Here is a 19,747-nt window from a genome sequence, read left to right as displayed (position 1 = left end):
GGATGATTTGTGGGACAGAGCAAGGCATGCTGGGAGTCAGGTCTCTGCAGGCAGAGGGGCCGTACTGGGGAAACTGATCTGAGCTTGCTGCACAAGAACGCGGGATGCTACCTTACCCAGAGTCAGCCCTTGCTCCACCTGGCTCAGATGCTTTCGCACTATAGTTTTACTGGCTTTATGTTGAATTTTTGTTTGAATGACATCGTGCCTTCCCCCAGGCACCTGGTTGGCCACTGTGAGAACAGGATGCTGGACTAGATGGGCCACTGGCCTGATCCAGCAGGCTCTTCTTATGTTCTTATGTTCCCTGATTTAACGTTGTACACCGCTTAGAGACCTTTTACCGATTAAGCAGTTTATAAATGTTTTCAATAAATAACGCACCCACCGGCAGCGGCTCTCCAGGGTTTCAGGCGGGGGGGGGGTCCCCTGGCCCTACCTGGCAATGCCATCAAGGACTGTCTGCACACCAAGCAGATGCTCTGCCACTCAGCTGGGGCACTTCCCCTCCAGAAGCGTGTGCTTTGGCTCGCTTGCTGTCTCCTACTGAACTGGACCACTACTAGAAGGTTACATCCTCTGTTCCTAGTGTATATTGGCTTGGAAGATGCAGGAGCCACGATTTCTGGCCCACTTGCTCTGATACCAAAGATTGTGCTGTAAGGCCCCATCCACACCATCCATGTAAAGCAGTATTATACCACTTTTAAACAGCCGTGGCTTCTTCCAAAGAATCCTGGGAACTGTAGTTTGTTCAGGGTGCTGAGAGTTGTTAGGAGACCCCCCCCTATTCCTCTCACAGAGCTACAATTCCCAGAATTCCCTGTGAAGAGGGACCGATTTTTAAACCACCCTGAGAGTTGTAGCTCTGGAAGGGGAATAGGGCACTGTTCCCCAACCTTGGATCTCCAGATGTTGTTGGACTACAACTCCCATCGTCCTTGGCCATTGGCTAAGCTGGCTGAGGTTGATGGGAGTTGTAGTCCAACAACATCTGTGGACCCAAGGTTGAAGAACAGTGGAACAGGGGTTTCCTAAGAACTCTCAGCACCCTGAACAAACTACAGTTCCCAGGAGTCTTTGGTATAGGAGTGGTTCCAATGTATGGCATGAATGTGGCCTTGGACAGCAACTAGGACCCCAGGCTGGAATCTGTTCCCTGCCTCGATCCTGACCAGCAGTGGTGGGGCTGAGAGACAGAGGGAAGGATACTTTTTGCCAGACAGGGCTTCTTAAAGCGGCCTCTTGGCCTGTATCCTTAGCAAGGTAAAACATTGCTACAGGTACCAGGGGGTTCAGGAGCAAGGGGGAGGTCCTCTGGCCAGGATCCTCCATGAGAAGCATTAAGTACCAAGTGGGGAGGGGCCCCACCACCCCCTCCAGCTTTTGAGATCAGCAGCAAAGCTCCCCAATCCTGGTTGCAGGGGTGGTGGTGATGATGGGGACCGGGCAAGTGGATTTCTGAATGACCCACGTGGGTCTGGCTGGAGGAGCCACAATAGAGGAATTCAATTAATGTGTTACATGCTCCAGCGCTCCTTCACAGCCTTGGGAGAGACCTGACCTCCACGGAGGAGATCACGGATAGAGGGAAAGAGAGAGGGAGAAAATTGGGGGGGAGAGGGAAAGGAGATTTTACGGCCCTGCTTGGTGGGGGATGGCCGGGGAGGTGTACAGATTTCTTTGTGCATTTTTAAAAGGAGGCCTCCAGTCCTGGCTGCAGATGGGCCACATTTCAGCTGCCCCACACACACACACCCGAATTCCTTGCTTTTTTCCCTTGGCTCTGGGTGGTTGGGGGGGGCAATGGAACTACAAAAAAGGTTGTTTCTCTGGTCCTGCCTTAATCCTTTCTCAATGAGATTTTAGCTCCTGCAGGTGGGGGGGGGGGAGGAAGGGAGGAAAGAGTGGGGAAATAGAGAAAAGGGGCAGGGGGGGACAGGTTGAGGAGGCGGGAGGGGAGGGATGAAGCAGCTTCAAGGCTGAGGGCAGGATCTGGGGGCTGCTGAAACTCCTGGGATGGGGGGTTCACCAGGTGGGAGGCAGGGAGGGAGCCAGGGTCTCTGGGCCCTCTGGGAAAGGTGGACACAGGGCTCCTGGGTTCTCTGGGACAGCAGCAGCGAGGAGAGCCAGGACTCCTGGGTTCTTGGATACAGGAATATAGATATAGGAAAGCGGCCTTAGATCAGATTAGACCATTGGCCCATCTCACTCAGTACTGTCCACACTGACTGGCAGCACCGGCTCTCTGAGGTTTTAGGCAGGGGGCCTTTCCTGCCCTGCCTGGAGATGCCGCCAGTGGGGGTTGAAGAGGGGACCTTCTGCACCCAGGGCAGATGCTCAGCCGCCCAGGTGCAACCTTCCCCCGTGAGACCCAGTCGCTCCACAAAGCACTCAGCCAAACAGTTTCCGATGCATCAAGGTAAGACCTTTTGTCCACACAAAGGAGAGTGTCTTGGCCGGTGACTTGCGACAACCACCCCTTCCCCACAGCTGTAACCCTTTCACCCCTGCTGCTAAGCCAGCCTTCGCCAACCTGGTGCCCTCCAGATGCTTTGGCTTACACCTCCCAGCAGTGCTGGCTGGGGATGATGGGAGTTGTCGCCCAAAACGTCTGGAGGGCGCCAGGTTGGCAAAGGCTGCACTACCCATTAGGCCCCACTTCTACTAGCCTTAGGTTAGCAGAAGGTCCATCACCTTCTAGCAACTCAGGGTTCCAACTAGTTATCTTCCTCGGAGCTCTGTACCCCCGCCCCACCCCCGGCCACTGTTGCCAAGAGAACCCAGGAGTCCTAGTGCACTTTTCACTCCTCATTTGGCACATTTCCCAAATGACCAGGCCTCATTTCTTCCCCCCCCCCCGGGGGCCCAGGCGTCCTGACTGCTGCTTCAGCACCTTGGCACTGAAGCCAACTCCCTGCCCGGGGAGTTCAGGTGGCTCCCAGAATCCTCCACTCCACTGCAGACCCATCAGGGCATATTCCCTTGCAAACCTCAAAGCAAAAAACAAATTTTGTTTGGCAACAATCTAAGAGGAAAGGGCCGCACCACGACTTCTTGGGACACTTGGGGGGGGCAGGCAGAGAAGACTGATGTGGAGAAACCCTTGGATGGAAAGAGGGCAGCATGGGGTGGGGTGGAGGTGAGGGAGGAGGCCTGGAGGAATGCACTGAAGAGGGGAATTTGGAGAAGAAAGCCTCTTGCAAATCATTGTCCTCCTTGAGGGAGGGGGTAGCGCAAGGGGGAGGGGGTGCCAAAGGTGGCTAACATCAGAAAAAGGAAATTGATCGCCTTGGTGCGCTTCATTGCAAAGATCAATGTGGGACTTTAAAACACTTTGAACAGCCACTTTAAAAATAGATCAGGCCGTGTGTGTGTGGGGGGGGAAAGCAGAGTGGGAGAGAAAACATCAGAGGAAGAAAAATCCCCCCCCTCCGCCTGTTGAGGTCTGCAAACTCGAAAGTCTAGTCTCACTCCTTGTCGGGAGCAGAACCCAGGAGTGCCGGTTCCCAGACCTCTGTGGGGGGTTCATCCCTTCCCAACCTTCTTTCTAAGGAACCCAGGAATCCTGGTGGGCTCCCCCCCCCAATTGCTACCCTCTTTTCCAAAGAGCCCAAGAGTGCGGACTCCCAAGCCAAGCCAAGCGACTTCGCTCCTCTCGTAATGTGTGTGCAGAGGATTGAGGCTCTGAACCTGAAGCCTTCCACCAACCCTTCGGGAATGGGGACCCGAAAAGGCCCCTGCTGTCTGCCTCACCTTCCACAGCCAAGGCCAGGGGGATCCACACGTACAGGAGCCACGCTCCTTCCATCGCTCCAGAATCCCACAGGTTAGTCAAAGGCAAGGAGGCAATCCTGATCAACCACCACAAAAATATTCCTAGTCCGGGGGTGGAAAAACTTAATCCCAGAAATCCAACTCAGGGTCACAAAACCTTAATCCCAAACATTGGGAACTTCATCTGTCGAGAGAGAGAGAGAGATACACACACAGAGAGAGAGATTTTCCAAGTTACACCAGAGAAAATCCTTGTTCAGGAAAAAAAAAATCATGCTGGGCAACATCAAAAAATCCATCCACGATACATCCGCCCCCCCTCCGCGCTGCCTGTTAAAATGCTCACACCGAAAACACAATTGTTCAGCAACATCCCACAGTGGAAAAACTTTGGGGTGTCCAGACACCTTGCCGTCGGTCTTCCCCAGGCACCTTTGATTTGTTTTGCAATGTGTCACCTCTTGAGGGGGGGCCACGACCGAAAAGCCAGAAACGGGGGTACAAAAATGGATCCCAAAACTGCCTTCTTGGGGAGAAAAAGAAATCCGTCCCCCGTGCAACTTTTCTTATGTTGGATTTTCGCTGCAAAGCTCACTCGCCTAGGGTGAAAGAAGCTGCCTGCCTGTCCTGGGACCAGACAAAGACTCCAATGTTTAAAAATCCACGATTTGTGCGCTTCTCTCCCAAACCAGAAAGTCCGGAATTGCAGAATATCCCGAGCAAGCGTTGGACAGACAAAGGAACCGCAGCAGCAGCAGTAGCAGACGTGTGTGGTGCGGAGCAGCGAAGTCTATGCTGGGTTGGGAGAAAGCCAGGAGATTTGGGGGGAGGGAGGGAAGGGGGAGGGATAAGTGGATCCGGGTTAGGAATTTTTTAGAGAACCCAAAGTAGTATCACTTTTTACCAGCTTCTCCACATGCCAGTTGCCTGCCTGCATCCCCCCATTGTTCTCCCCCCCCAACAAAAAACGTGGACAAGGGAACAGAAAATTATCTCAGCAAGAGTTTGCCCTCCAGTCTTCCAACCCCACCGATTATTTTCAGCAGAGAAAGGCACTTTCTCCCTCCGTAGCAAAACATTTCAGTCGAAATCAAACACAGAACTTCTGGTTCTTCGCCCCCCAAAACACACGCACACACACAGGCCAGAGGTCGCACTTGGCTCTGAAGCCTTTTCCAGGTCCTCCCACTGACCCGTTGTGAAGGGGGGGAAGATCTCTGCCCCCCCACTTTGTGCAAAAAAACCAAGGAAAAAGCGGCGCCTCTCCCTGGAAAGTATTTGCAGAGGTCCGACTCCCCTCCCCCATACTTGCAAAGCAAAGATTTCTCCCCTAAATAGCTGCAAAGCAGAGGCCGCGGCCCCCCTTTGAAAGGCGAGGAACTCTACAAGAAGAAGTCCCCCCAATATCTTTGCAAAAGGGGGATGGGCACTGTTAGGTCCAAACCCAATTCAATCCTAACAGCACGAAAGTTGTACAAATCCCCCCTCCCCCTCAAAAAAAATGTGGAATCGACATTAAGGTCTCGTTGCAAATGTATGGGGAGGTGGGCTTCTGCCGGGGAGAGGATGAAGACGGTGCCGCCCGCCCCCCCCCGACAAATCCTCCCCGCGACTTCCTGGGTAAGGGAGGGCGGCCTTACCTGCCCTGGGTGCCCCCCGCGATCGCCGCCAGCCCCTCGGTGGCACGCGGAGCAGGTGACAAAGTTTCGCGTTTGCTGCGAGGAGGGCGGTGGCGGCGCGAAACACGTGGAACCCCGGGGCCGGCACGCGGGAAGCGCGCCGGGCGAACGTGTGAACGTGCAAAAAAACTCTAGCGAATAATCCCCATAATTCGTGATGAAATCTCGTTCTTGCTGCGCGCATATTTACAGTGCAATCCTATGCACGTCTCCTCGGAAGTAAGTCCCACTGTGTTCAGTGGGGCTTGCTCCCAGGTAAGTGGGCCTAGGATTGCAGCCTTAGTCTCCATCGAGTAGTTTCAGAGTGCAAAGTACCTATTATTTGTGTGTGTGTGTGTGTTTTAAGGTGTACAAATGATTCCTCCAGTGCTTCCAGAGGCGCTTGCGTGCTGCAAGGACACAGGACTGTCCAGGTGTGAGAAACAAGCAGCGGGTGCGAGGTGGCGCGCCCAGCGCGTCTCTTTCATTCCACATTCCGGCAGCTCTTCGCAACACTTGTCACGATCGGACATAAAAACCAAACAAGCCAATTAATCCATGGAAAGGAAGGGGGCAAAATCAAAGCCGCTGACCTTAAGACCTCAGAAAAGAAGGGCTGCAGCTAGAGCCCTAGGGACAAACTGTTAGCCAGTCAGGTTATTGATTACCTATGACTGATGAGACTGATTTTTCCATTTGACATAATTCCATGGTTGGAGTGCCTGACTGGTATGCTTTAATTGAGCAGGGGGTTGGACAGGATGGCCTCACAGGCCCCTCCCAACTCTCGGAGTCTGTGATTCTATGATTGTTCAGCTGCCATTCCCTTTTGATAGATCAGAGAGAGGGGCAAAAGGCCTTGTCAAGGCTTTATTCTCTCTTACATGCACTAATTTTTTGTTGTACACCACCCAGAGAGCTATGCTAGTGGGGCGGTATAAAAATTTAACAAATAAATAAATAAATAAATAATTCTTGTATGCAACACATCACTTCAATACACACGTCCAGTTCCTAATAATGTAAGGCTCTAAGTAAACAGCCGACACACTGTTCCAACACAGCATGAACTTTACTAAACTGGTTGATCAGGCAAGTAGTAGGCAAGTCTCTCACCAAGTCCGGACTTGTTGTGGTCAGATGAGGTGTGGTCCTGTCAAGAGAGTGCATCTCATAGACTAACATTTGGGCTTTTGAGAGGATTTTCATGGGCCCCACCTTATCGATGCCTTACCAGAGGCTCATGATGAACTGGGGCCTTCTCATTTCTACCAGACACATAGCTGAATTCCAGCCTTAACACACAATTTTTGCCATGTTATTTGTTGTCAACACCCAGCTTCATATTCAAGACCAGATTTATAATGGTACAAACAGTACAGTTGCACCAGGGCCCATGCCTGCAAGGAGGCCAGACTCTGAGTTTCCTTTTCTTTTTTAAAGTAAGCCTCTAGCCCTACTATAAGGAAAGTTATTAAGCAAAATGTGCAGGCAACTTTCTAAGTAATTTCTGTGAGATAGGCCAGCCTGGCTGTCCTCACCTTTCAGTGTTTTTAGCCAGCTAGTGAGTCAGAACTGTGATTGATGAGTGAATTATTTGGACACCAGGCAAAAGGAATCCCAACTCCCTGAGGTCTGAAGGAGCTGCTGTTTTGCACTTTTCTTTCCTGCTTCTGTTTCATTTTCTAGGCCTTGGAATCTCCACAGTTCTAAAGACCAACTAGATTCCCCCTTAGCCCTGCCTTTCTTCTTAACAACCAAGAAGCATCTTTCCTCTGGTGCTTTCGTCTAGATCAGGTACTCCCTACAAGTTGTCTACTCAGAAAGAAGTCTCTCGTGTTTACTTCCAGGGAAGTGGTTACTGGATGGCAGCCTTCACTTTTTTGCAAGGAAAGGGCAGAAGGCTTATGGTGAAGGAGCCAATATCAGTGCAAAAAAAGCAGATATTAAATATAAACAGGTCACTATATTTAAAGTTTTTTCATAAAAGAGGGGCATTAAATCCAGAGCTTGGAATATTACTTTTAAAAAGTAATAAATTACTATCACAATTACATGGCCCAAAAAAGTAGTAATTACTGGTACAATTACAATTGCTCTGAAAGTAACTGATGACTTTTCCTCAAAAGTAATCACTACAATTACATTTCAGTTACTTTTAAAAAAATGCCTACAAGGTGCTGGCCTTGGCTGCTGCACATCTAAGTAGCCTAAAACAACATTAAAAATAAACACACACATACAGAGGTAGTAGAATAATTATTTTTATCCATAAGATAGCAGTGGTGGTTTCTCCAATGGTAAGGGAGGTGGGGAGGGAGGCAGAGACCACTGCTCAGATCTTTGCACGTCAAACAAATGCAGCAAGCATAATCTCTCTCACTTAACCACCTCCCGGACCCTGCCCTGCCACCAACTAAGGGACACTCACCCAAGCAAACATTTTCCCCTGAGATGCAAAAAAGTTAAAATACTGCAAATGCAGCACCGTAGCCAGGGAGGGTGATGGAGGCCACTTTGTGTGCCAAGTGCAAACACAGTATTCACATACACGTTGTCATCTTTCACCTCCACAGTTCTTTATCTCCATTCTGCTGCTGCCTCCTTCTCCTCTTTTATCCATGTTCTTACCCTCCGGCTCTTTTTTCCCTCCACTCCATTCTTCACCACCACTATCTGTTTTTTTAAACAACTATTTCCTGCACTCCACCCCATCTCACTCTCCACCTCCTCCCTCGTCGCCTCCTGCCCACCCACAGAGCATGAGGGAAGAGAGATGCTGCACAGAAGCCCAGTTTGAGGCACATGCTTTTCATCCACAAATCAGAGGAGCAGAAGACTTCCCCTGCTTCCCCCCCCCCAGTAATGCTCAAAAGTAATGCTGGAAACATTACAATTACTCCACAAAAGTAATAAAATTACTCTTAGTTCTATTACAATCAAAATGTAAAGGAATTACCCACTCGTTCCTCAAAAAAGTAATGTATTACAAGTAAGTTGTTACTTGTAATGAATTACTTCCAAGCTCTGATTAAATAAACAATAATTTTAACGCATTATTTATAAAATAAAAGTTATTATATGACACTTTAACATCCTGTTAGTTATTTCAGTGGCTTTGCTGTGGGGGACAGAACATTGGTTTTATTTTATTTTATTTTTACTGGGCAATTGGGAAAAGTAATAACTCCTCACTATCTTAACTATAAAATTAAAATAGTAAAAAGTAATAATTAATTAAAGTATATCACTCTGCTTTCCACAGTCCCCTCACCCTCCAGTGGATATAGCCCCAAGATAACTCTTCTTAGGAATTAATCCCCTGTACAGTTAGTTAGTTTAGTTTTGTTTAATTTCATTTATAAACCTCCCATAACCAACGGCTCCCTGGGCGGTGTACAACATAAGATAATACAATAAATCAACAAAAATCACAAAATATAAAAATACAGATACATAATAACAATAATGTAATATTAAGATCACTAAACCATTAAAAGATTAAAATACTTTAACATGAATTAAAATGCCTGGGAGAATAGAAAGGTTTTAGCCTGGCGCCGAAAGGATAACAACGTAGGCGCCAGGCATACCTCCTCGGGGAGACTATTCCACAATTCAGGGGCCACCACCGAAAAGGCCCTGGATCTTGTCACTACCCTCCGAGCTTCTCGATGAGTCGGTACTCGGAGGAGGGCCTTAGATGTCGAACGAAGTGCACGGGTAGGTTCGTAGTGGGAGAGGCGTTCCATCAGGTATTGCGGACCCGCACCATGTAAGGCTTTATAGGTCAATACCAGCACCTTGAATCTAGCCCGGAAACAAATTGGCAACCAGTGCAAACGGGCCAGAACAGGTGTAATATGTGAGGACCGATTGGTCCTCGTCAACAGTCTGGCTGCTGCGTTTTGCACTAGCTGCAGCTTCCAAACCGTCTTCAAGGGCAGCCCCATGTAGAGTGCATTACAGTAGTCCAATCTAGAGGTCACCAGAGCATAAAAAACTGAGGCGAGGTCGTCACTGCCCAGATTGGGGCGTAGTTGGGCTACCAACCGAAGGTGTACAGTTGAATACAAGCAGAAATTAAGCATTGGTAAAAACATGCAATAATAAATAATCAATGCAATTCAGGGCACAATCCTAACCCGGAACAAGCGAGTTAGGATCCGGCAGATCTCCGGCTGACTCAGCTGGGACTTGGCTCAGCCAAGCCACGCTGGTGTAACTCAGTCGTCCTGGATCAGTTGAGACCTGTGTAACTTCAGCCGGCTTCCATGATTTAGGATTGCTGTGTTGGAAAGGAGGTCCAAGGCACTGGGGCTGTCCCAAAATTGGCCCTGCTTGCTCTTTGGAGAGCCCCATCTAGGGTCCGCATAATTTGGGCCAGATCTTCTCCATAGGAGTTCGGAAGCCGGGGGGGATATAGGAGTCATTTATTTATTTGTATAAGAATGTTTACAAAAAATATCAAGGCAGTTTGAATATGTTTTAAAGTCTTTTGTTTTTAAGATGTTTTAGGGTGGATTTAGTGTTTTTGCTTGCCACCCTGGGCTCCTTCTGGGAAGAAGGATGGGATATAAATTTAATAAATAATAATAATAATAATGCTGGGAAAAACAGAAAGGAGTAGAAAAAGAGGCAGGCCAAAGAAGAGATGGATTGATTCCATAAAGGAAGCCACAGACCCGAACTTACAAGATCTGAACAGGGTGGTTCACGACAGATGCTGTTGGAGGTCACTGATTCAGAGGGTTGCTACTTCTGTAGTAATTGAATCTAGAGTGTGTTATTTACTGATAATTAATGTCTCTCTGCCTCCATTGAGGCAAAAATGCCTGGTTAAAGAGAACTGGTTGAGGTTGGAAGAGTATGTTAACAAACTGACAGATTTGCACCCAGAAGCTTCAGTGATTGTGGCAGGTGAGCTTAATGCTCAGATTGGTCAGTGATGAAGCCTTGTATAGCCATTTCCATAAGCACCCATCTGAAGTAGAGGAAGCTCATTGATTCCGTAAAGGAAACCACAGACCCGAACTTACAAGATCTGAACAGGGTGGTTCACGACAGATGCTCTTGGAGGTCGCTCATTCATAGCGTCGCCATAAGTCAAAATCGACCTGAAGGCACTTAACAAGAAATATCATTAAAACATCATAAAGCTATAAAATGATAAAATAGCAAAATACAGAACAATTTACAACATCCTGAGATGATCAGGAGCCAAGCCAAAATGAGCACTTGGATTGGGACCCAGAAGCAGGCATGATATGAAACAGGGCCGGCTCCCCTATTTGGCAGAGGGAGGCAGCAGCCTCAGGTGGCAGATCTGAAGGGGAGGGGGCGGTGAGGTGGGAAGGGCCGTGCCTCAGCAGCAGAGCACCTGCTTTGCCTTCAGAAGGTCCCAGGTCTGACTCCCAGTGGCATCTCCAGGGAGGGCTGGGAGAGTGCCCCCATCTGCAGCCCTGGAGAGCTGCTGCCAGCCAGTGCCTTCTGCATCCAGTGAAGCTTCCGGGCCATCTTCAAAGGCAGCCCCACAAAGAGCGCGTTACAGTAGTCCAGTCTGGAAGTCACCAGAGCATGAATGATGGTGGTCGGGCCTCTATGTGTCTTTGAGCAGTGCATGTAACTGATAAAAGGCACCCTGGCCGCGGAAGCCACCAGAGAATCCAGGAACAAGGGTGAAGTCTGACAGCACCCCAGGCTGTGAACCTGGACTTTACAGGGGAGTGTGCCACACGCACAGTCCGGAAGAGGCACAGCCCCACTTCAAAGGTCTCCGTTTGGGGCTGCTCTGTCTACAGCAGCCTTCACCAAGCTGGCAGACAATGGACCCTTCCAGGCGGGCGTTTTATTGCAGGTATATTCTGCAACACAAGTCTTCATGCAATAACCGTGCATTAGTGGTGGGTTTATTCTGCTCTTATTAGCTGTTCTGCAAAGCTTCCTCAGTGCTACCACATGACTGCTGTCTGGAAGTACCATTGGACAAGAAAAGAAACAAGAAGGTTTGTGGTATGAAAAGTTACGGGATTTCAGCAGGAAGTTGCGGGATGTGCACTGACTGGAAGTGAAGTTGTGTGACCATCCAAAAACGTTCGCAGATGAAAAACTATTGAAAGCGGGATCGTGTGGGGCTGTCCCAACACCATCATTCTTAATTATTATTTATGACATTTACATCCCATCTTTTGTCTAAGGAGCTCAAAGTGTTGTACCTAGTTCTTCCCCTCTCAATTTTATCCTCACAACAACCCTGTGAGGTAGGTTAGGCTGAGAGACAGCGACTGGCCCAAGGTCACCGAGCAGTGGGCCCAAATCATGAATGTGCAAAGAAAAGAGTGTTTGGAGGGGCCCTTCTGCTGTAGCCGAGACAACTCTGTAGTTCAAAACATCTGGAGGGCAATAGGGGGAAACAGCTGACCTCTGCACACAGAAATCAGACCTCTGCCCCTGCTGTGTAGGCCGCCCACACAGTTTTGCTGTCTGGTTTGCTTATTATGGGGATTTCCATCCCGTTGTTCAAATGATTTGAAACAAAAGCAGCTATCTGAAAATAAATAAAAACCACTCTGAAGTAAGTGCACCTGTAGCAAAAGCAACAATGTATAAAAAGCCACATAAAATCACCAGCAAAGATAAAACATAGCGTGTTATGAGTCAGGCCAGGAGAAATTCAGTTCGCGTTTAAAGCTGAATCTGTCAAATTTGCACTTTCTGGAAAAATATGAGAATTGAAACACAGCCATCCTTCAAAATGCAGACTTGTCAGAATTTTGCAAGGCAGCTCTCCAAATAATGTTTACCAACATTCATATATTAGGGGGAAAGTGCATAAAAATGAATATATTAGTGAAAATTAAAATAACATACAAAAAGTAGGAGAAATGGCTTGCAAAAATGTGTACCTAAGTCAAAACTACATACAAAAATGTATTTATTAAGAGAAATTCGCACTAAAATGCAGAAGAATTTTCATGAGGGTTTTTTTAATTGCAAATTGCTGCAGAATTGTGAACTGAATTTAAGTCTGGGAAAATGAGAAACACAGAGGACTGAAAGAGACTGCTCCTTCCAGCCCTAATTATTACAGTTCTTTACATCGAAATATCGGGAGGCCTCAGGTCAGCCTCCCTGAGGAGAGTGGTCTGTAATTGGGGTGCCGTTGTCATCCAAAGTCTCCCTCCCATTAACCACCCATTGTGCCTTGGATGACCTGGTTCCCCAGGAAAGGGCACAGGTGAAGACAGACAGGCATGTGTGGAGATCAGCTACCCTGATCCCAAGTTGTACGAGATCATCAGGAGAGCCCTGCTGGATCAGACCACAGGTTCATTGAATCCAGCATCCTGATTCCCACAGTGGCCGGCTGGCCACCTCTGAAAGGGCCCACAAGCAGCACATGGGAGGCAGCAACTTTCTCCAACTGTCCCCAGCATCTGATATTCGGTGGTAGACTGCCTCTGAACCTGGAGGTTCCATTTAGCAATCAGGGCAAATAGCTACCGACAGACCTCTCCTCCCGCATCAGCCTTCCCCTCCAGATGTTTTGGACTACAACTCCCATCAGTGTTGCCTGGGGCTGATGGGAGTTGTAGTCTCTCTCATCTCCCTCTTAGGCTGTGGATGTGAATGTGCAGCAGTTCAAAGGGGATTCGATGCATCCAGTTGAGTGCATGTTTTCTACGCCATCCACACAGCATGGTCCTCGCCTAAGTGCCAGCCCGGGCTACCCAAGGTCCCAAATTTAATCCTCGGCAACATCTCCAGATAGGGCCATGAGTGAATCCCACCTGACCCTCCGGAGAGCCACTGCTGCCAGTCAGTGTAGACAATACTGAGCTATATTGGGCGAATGGTCTGAGTCAGTGTAATGCACCTTCCTCTATTCCCCCCATTTAATTTGGATTTTCCTGATCTGCAGATGATGAAGTGCATGAGACCTGCAGCAGCAGCAGCTGGAACTACCAAGCAGCTGAGGAAGAGGACTCACCACCACTGCCCTCCCCAGCAGGCCCCTTTTGCTGCTGTTGGTCTCCTCTGGAGGAGAGAAGGAGGGGCCAGCTGGATGCTCTCTAGCCTGGGGAGAAGCCCCCTCTCCTCTGGACTGTATTTAAGCCAGGATGCAGAGGATCCTCGGGGTGCAAAGGACTTGCACGAGCAGCTGGAACATTATCAGCTTTCTCTTTGCTCTGTACTTATGTATTTAAGTCTAAATTATTTGTTTTCTAGCCCTAAATTTATTCTGTGTTTGCTAAATTGTTGATTTGTGTCCTGTTTGAATTTATTGATACATTTTGCAAACTGGCTTTTCTCTCCCCCCCCCCCCCGGTGCTTTGTGGGTGTTGGCTGCAAGGCGCTGGGGCACAGCTCATAGTGGAAAGGCAGCATATAAATAATGTTAAACTTAATCAATAACGTAAGGAAAAAACATCCAACATAAAGTCACAGGTTACCCGATGGTGACATATTGAAGCATACTATGTGGGCAGAATTTGTTTTCTTTTGTTTTACATGTGTGGTGACGTTTTGCTGAGTGCCATCAATCATCACCACCACACACCCCTACTTCTGTGGGTGAGTCTATCCTCGAGCAGGGATAGGCTGCAGCCTGGTACACAGGCATTTTTTATCTTGAAGAACTGGTCATGTTCACAGGTAGACACGGATGCCCACAATGGACCCCAGGTTTCCAGAACTTAGAAAAGGTGAGGAAGTACTAATTGAGGGGAGAGCAACACACCCACATTGTGCAAACACAACTCATCACACACTGCCGCCAGTGTGAACACAAAAGTGCAAATGGAAAAACAACCTGTGGCCCACGTGCACATGAGCACTCTGGGGCATGCACAGCGTTCATGATTCCAACAGCCTTTCTTCCCCCTCCCTTACTTGTGGACAAGCCTATCAAACTGACTGAGGGGGGAAACCCGACAGGAGCTGAGAAAGGTCCGGTTTGGAATAAACCTCCCCCCTGGGATAAAAACCAAAGAAATGATGAAATTTTAAAAGGGGTAGGCCTAGAAGTAGGCATTGTGAGAGCAGGGGCACAGGATATAAATTCAGAAGAGCAAAATTACCACAGGCCTAACCACAAGTGCCAAAGACACTTGAAGAGAGACACTGCTTACAAGTGCCTGTACGCTAATGCTAGGAGCCTCCGAACCAAGATGGGAGAACTGGAGTGCTTGGTCTTAGAGGAGAGCATTGATATAGTGAGCATAACGGAGACCTGGTGGAATGGAGAAAACCAGTGGGATACGGCTATCCCTGGATATAAACTATATCGGAAGGACAGGGAAGGACGTATTGGTGGCGGAGTCGCTCTATACGTGAAAGAAGGCATTGAATCCAGCAAGCTCGAAACCCCAAAAGAGGCAGACTCCTCCACAGAATCGTTCTGGGTGGTGATACCGTGCCCCAGGAGGGACTTAATACTGGGAACGATCTATCGTCCCCCTGATCAAAATGCTCAGGGAGACCTCGAGATGAGATATGAAATTGAGGAAGCATCCAAACTAGGAAATGTGGTAGTAATGGGTGACTTCAACTACCCGGACATAGACTGGCTCCATATGTGTTCCAGTCATGACAAAGAAGCAAAGTTTCTAGATATTCTAAATGACTATTCCCTAGATCAGTTGGTCATGGAACCGACCAGAGGGACAGCAACCCTGGACTTAATCCTCAGTGGGGACCGGGACTTGGTGCAAGATGTAAGTGTTGTTGAACCGATTGGGAGCAGTGACCACAGTGCTATTAAATTAAACATACATGTAACTGGCCAATTGCCAAGAAAATCCAACACGGTCACATTTGACTTCAAAAGAGGAAACTTCACAAAAATGAGGGGATTGGTAAAAAGAAAGCTGAAAAACAAAGTCCAGAGGGTCACATCACTCGAAAATGCTTGGAAGTTGTTTAAAAACACTATATTAGAAGCTCAACTGGAGTGCATACCGCAGATCAGAAAAGGTACCGCCAGGGCCAAGAAGATGCCAGCATGGTTAACGAGCAAAGTCAAGGAAGCTCTTAGAGGCAAAAAGTCTTCCTTCAGAAAATGGAAGTCTTGTCCGAATGAAGAAAATAAAAAAGAACACAAACTCTGGCAAAAGAAATGCAAGAAGACAATAAGGGATGCTAAAAAATAATTTGAGGAGCACATTGCTAAGAACATAAAAACCAACAACAAAAAATTCTATAAATACATTCAAAGCAGGAGACCATCTAGGGAGACAATTGGACCCTTGGATGATAAAGGAGTCAAAGGTGTACTAAAGAACGATAAGGAGATTGCAGAGAAGCTAAATGAATTCTTTGCATCTGTCTTCACAGTGGAAGATATAGGGCAGATCCCTGAACCTGAACTAACATTTGCAGGAAGGGATTCTGAGGAACTAAGACAAATAGTGGTAACGAGAGAGGAAGTTCTAAGCTTAATGGACAATATAAAAACTGACAAATCACCGGGCCCGGATGGCATGCACCCGAGAGTTCTCAAAGAACTCAAAGGTGAAATTGCTGATCTGCTAACTAAAACATGTAACTTGTCCCTCGGGTCCTCCTCCGTGCCTGAGGACTGGAAAGTGGCAAATGTAACGCCAATCTTCAAAAAGGGATCCAGAGGGGATCCCAGAAATTACAGGCCAGTTAGCTTAACTTCTGTCCCTGGAAAACTGGTAGAAAGTATTATTAAAGCTAGATTAACTAAGCACATAGAAGAACAAGCCTTGCTGAAGCAGAGCCAGCATGGCTTCTGCAAGGGAAAGTCCTGTCTCAGTAACCTATTAGAATTCTTTGAGAGTGTCAACAAGCATATAGATAGAGGTGATCCAGTGGACATAGTGTACTTAGACTTTCAAAAAGCGTTTGACAAGGTACCTCACCAAAGGCTTCTGGGGAAGCTTAGCAGTCATGGAATAAGAGGAGAGGTCCTCTTGTGGATAAGGAATTGGTTAAGAAGCAGAAAGCAGAGAGTAGGAATCAACGGACAGTTCTCCCAATGGAGGGCTGTAGAAAGTGGAGTCCCTCAAGGATCGGTATTGGGACCTGTACTTTTCAACTTGTTCATTAATGACCTAGAATTAGGAGTGAGCAGTGAAGTGGCCAAGTTTGCTGATGACACTAAATTGTTCAGGGTTGTTAAAACAAAAAGGGATTGCGAAGAGCTCCAAAAAGACCTCTCCAAACTGAGTGAATGGGCAGAAAAATGGCAAATGCAATTCAATATAAACAAGTGTAAAATTATGCATATTGGAGCAAAAAATCTGAATTTCACATATACGCTCATGGGGTCTGAACTGGCGGTGACCGACCAGGAGAGAGACCTCGGGGTTGTAGTGGACAGCACAATAAAAATGTCGACCCAGTGTGCGGCAGCTGTGAAAAAGGCAAATTCCATGCTAGCGATAATTAGGAAAGGTATTGAAAATAAAACAGCCGATATCATAATGCCGTTGTATAAATCTATGGTGCGGCCGCATTTGGAATACTGTGTACAGTTCTGGTCGCCTCATCTCAAAAAGGATATTATAGAGTTGGAAAAGGTTCAGAAGAGGGCAACCAGAATGATCAAGGGGATGGAGCGACTCCCTTAGGAGGAAAGGTTGCAGCATTTGGGGCTTTTTAGTTTAGAGAAAAGGCGGGTCAGAGGAGACATGATAGAAGTGTATAAAATTATGCATGGCATTGAGAAAGTGGATAGAGAAAAGTTCTTCTCCCTCTCTCATAATACTAGAACTCGTGGACATTCAAAGAAGCTGAATGTTGGAAGATTCAGGACAGACAAAAGGAAGTACTTCTTTACTCAGCGCATAGTTAAACTATGGAATTTGCTCCCACAAGATGCAGTAATGGCCACCAGCTTGGATGGCTTTAAAAGAAGATTAGACAAATTCATGGAGGACAGGGCTATCAATGGCTACTAGCCGTGATGGCTGTGCTGTGCCACCCTAGTCAGAGGCAGCATGCTTCTGAAAACCAGTTGCCGGAAGCCTCAGGAGGGGAGAGTGTTCTTGCACTCGGGTCCTGCTTGCGGGCTTCCCCCAGGCACCTGGTTGGCCACTGTGAGAACAGGATGCTGGACTAGATGGGCCACCGGCCTGATCCAGCAGGCTCTTCTTATGTTCTTATGTTCTTATCAATGGCGACTAGGGGTTACAAGACCTGTCTGTTTAGGATTGCTCAGATTCTCATTTTTCCATTCTTAAATTCAGTTCTCCACATTTCTGTGAGTTTTTTTAAACCTCATGAAAATTCATCAGCATTTTAGCATAAATTTCTCCTTAAAAACATTTTTGTATGCAGTTTTTACTAATGTACACATTTTTGCAAGCCATTTCCCCTAGCATAATGCATTTTTCTATGTGAAAATAATTGATTTTTATGCTACTTTCCCTTAATATATGCATTTTTTGTAAACATTGGCTGGCTGGAGAACTGCATCGCAAGGTTTGGATAAATGGAAATTTTGAGCGATGGCTGCTTCATTTCTCATATGACAGATTCGCCTTTAAATGTGAACGAGATTGGATTTCTCCCCCACCCTTAATGGCTACTACCCCCAATGGCCTCAGCTGCTGGAACCTGCAGGAGGAGAGAGTGCTCTTGCACTCAGGTGCTTGTGGGCTTCCCATTGGGACATCTGGCTGGCCCCTGTGAGAACAGGACTAGATGGGCCCCCTTGGGCCGGATCCAGCTGCTGCTGCGGGGCTCTTCTGATGTGTGTGTGTTTTAATCATCCGGCCTGATGAAGAGTTCTGAGGAACTCAAAACCTTGCACAGGATCTGATACGGACTTTGGAATTTTGCTACAAAACATGTTTGTTATTCCCAGTATGCAGGGGGGGGGGGAGAGTGTGGCTGGATCCAAAGTCACTCTGGGAATTAGTGGCAGAGTGGTGTGACTTCAAACTTTAAACAGACACAAGCACACGCCAGATAAATGTAGGTAAGTGTCATATACAAGTTCAGTTTGCAAGCTTAAGACACGAAAGTTGCCTAGCTGGCCCTCTTGGACGGGAGTGCACAAAGGCCCCCAGGGCTGGGATGTTGGGGGAAGGCTCTGGGACAGCGATGCTGGAAATGTGCCGGTCAGCAACGAGGGGGCATTGGCAGTACCAGGCCTCTGACCCGGGACAGGCTGGATTTCGTTCTGTTTCCTGCCTGGCTCCAGTAGTCCTGAATGAAACAATTCCCTGCCCTTTCCTCTCTGGCGGGAGCCGACACAATCGGGCTGCAAAGATGATGTTGCCGGAAAAAGCAGTTGGGGTGTGTGTGTGTCTGTGCTGGCAGCAGACACCCAGGCTGAGGGGGGGAGAGTAGAAGATCTCTAGTCTGTGGCCTGGAGAGGAGTCGGGGCTTCTGAGGCTGTCTCCTCTCACTCCAAGCCCTCAAACCAAGAACCCCTTCCCAGATAACCCAGGAGTCCTGCATCTCTTACTCTGGCTCCCAGCTCCTCTGGGAAGAACTCCTGGGCTTTTCCTCCTCCCCCCCCCACTCTAGAATCTGCTAGCTGCGTGGCAGAGCATCCACATGGCAGGCAGAAAGTCCCAGGTTCTGTCCCCGGTGGCGTCTCCGGGGGTGGGAATGCCCCATGTCTGAAAGGTTGGAGAGCTGCCACCATGTTGACCTAGATGGAACAATGGTTTGACTTGATATAAGGCAGCCTTTTGTCTTCTCCTGCTGGATTTCAGCCTGCCAAGCAGTACTGTTAATGGCCCAGGAGCCTTTTCTTTGAAGGGGGACAACCATAACAACAGAAAGGACACTTAGGAACATAAGAAGAGCATGCTGGATCCAGCCAGTGCCTTTCACAAGCAAGACCTGAGCACAGAACCGCTCTCCCCTCCTGCAGGTTCCAGCAACTGGTATTTGGAAGCATTTCCTGCCCCCCCCCGACAGTAGAGCCATTGTGGCCAGTGGCCATTCATAGCCTTCCCTTCCATGAATTTGTATAATCTTCTTTGAAAGCCATCTAAGCTGGTGGCCATCGCTGCCTTGTGTGGGAGCCAATTCTTTAGGCCACACTTTTGCCAAAGGTTTTCTGTATTTTGACCGCATCTCGCATTCAGAGCCAGGGCTTGCACAACAGCACAGGCCACAGAAGGAGCCACCTGGGGAGGATTAGGGTTAGGGCTGTGTCTAGGGGTGCCAGCGATGATTGTAAGGGACCTGCCTTGAATCACACAGTGCAGCCATTTTGACATTGCGCAGGTGGAACATCCATCTTTCAGGGCAAGAGCATTTGCTTTGCGTGCACAAAGGTCCTGGTTCCATCTCTGGCATCCAAAGGATCTCAGGTGCAGTGGCAG

At 48.1% G+C, this 19,747-nt stretch overlaps 1 protein-coding gene across 2 annotated transcripts in view; it reads right to left on the bottom strand.

Annotated features, from left to right (window-relative positions):
- EPHB4 (EPH receptor B4) overlaps nt 1-5,595 on the bottom strand; it is a 41,750-nt gene extending 36,155 nt beyond the window's left edge. The window contains exons 1-2 of one of the 2 annotated variants that reach the window (XM_061592162.1): nt 5,418-5,595; nt 3,757-4,572 (exon numbers count right to left, since the gene is read on the bottom strand). In XM_061592162.1, coding sequence (XP_061448146.1) covers nt 3,757-3,811 — 55 coding nt within the window. In that variant the 5' untranslated portion in view covers nt 3,812-4,572; nt 5,418-5,595. Of the gene's footprint in view, nt 1-3,756; nt 4,615-5,417 lie in introns of those variants that run through there. The other variant, XM_061592163.1, reaches the window with a different exon arrangement.
- Nucleotides 5,596-19,747: the final 14,152 nt, after the last annotated feature.

The sequence above is a fragment of the Rhineura floridana genome, chromosome 11 (assembly GCF_030035675.1).
Source record: "Rhineura floridana isolate rRhiFlo1 chromosome 11, rRhiFlo1.hap2, whole genome shotgun sequence".
In the NCBI taxonomy this organism is placed as follows: domain Eukaryota; kingdom Metazoa; phylum Chordata; class Lepidosauria; order Squamata; family Rhineuridae; genus Rhineura; species Rhineura floridana.
Note: the sequence above shows the minus strand (reverse complement) of the source record. Positions and strands in the feature narration are given on the sequence as shown.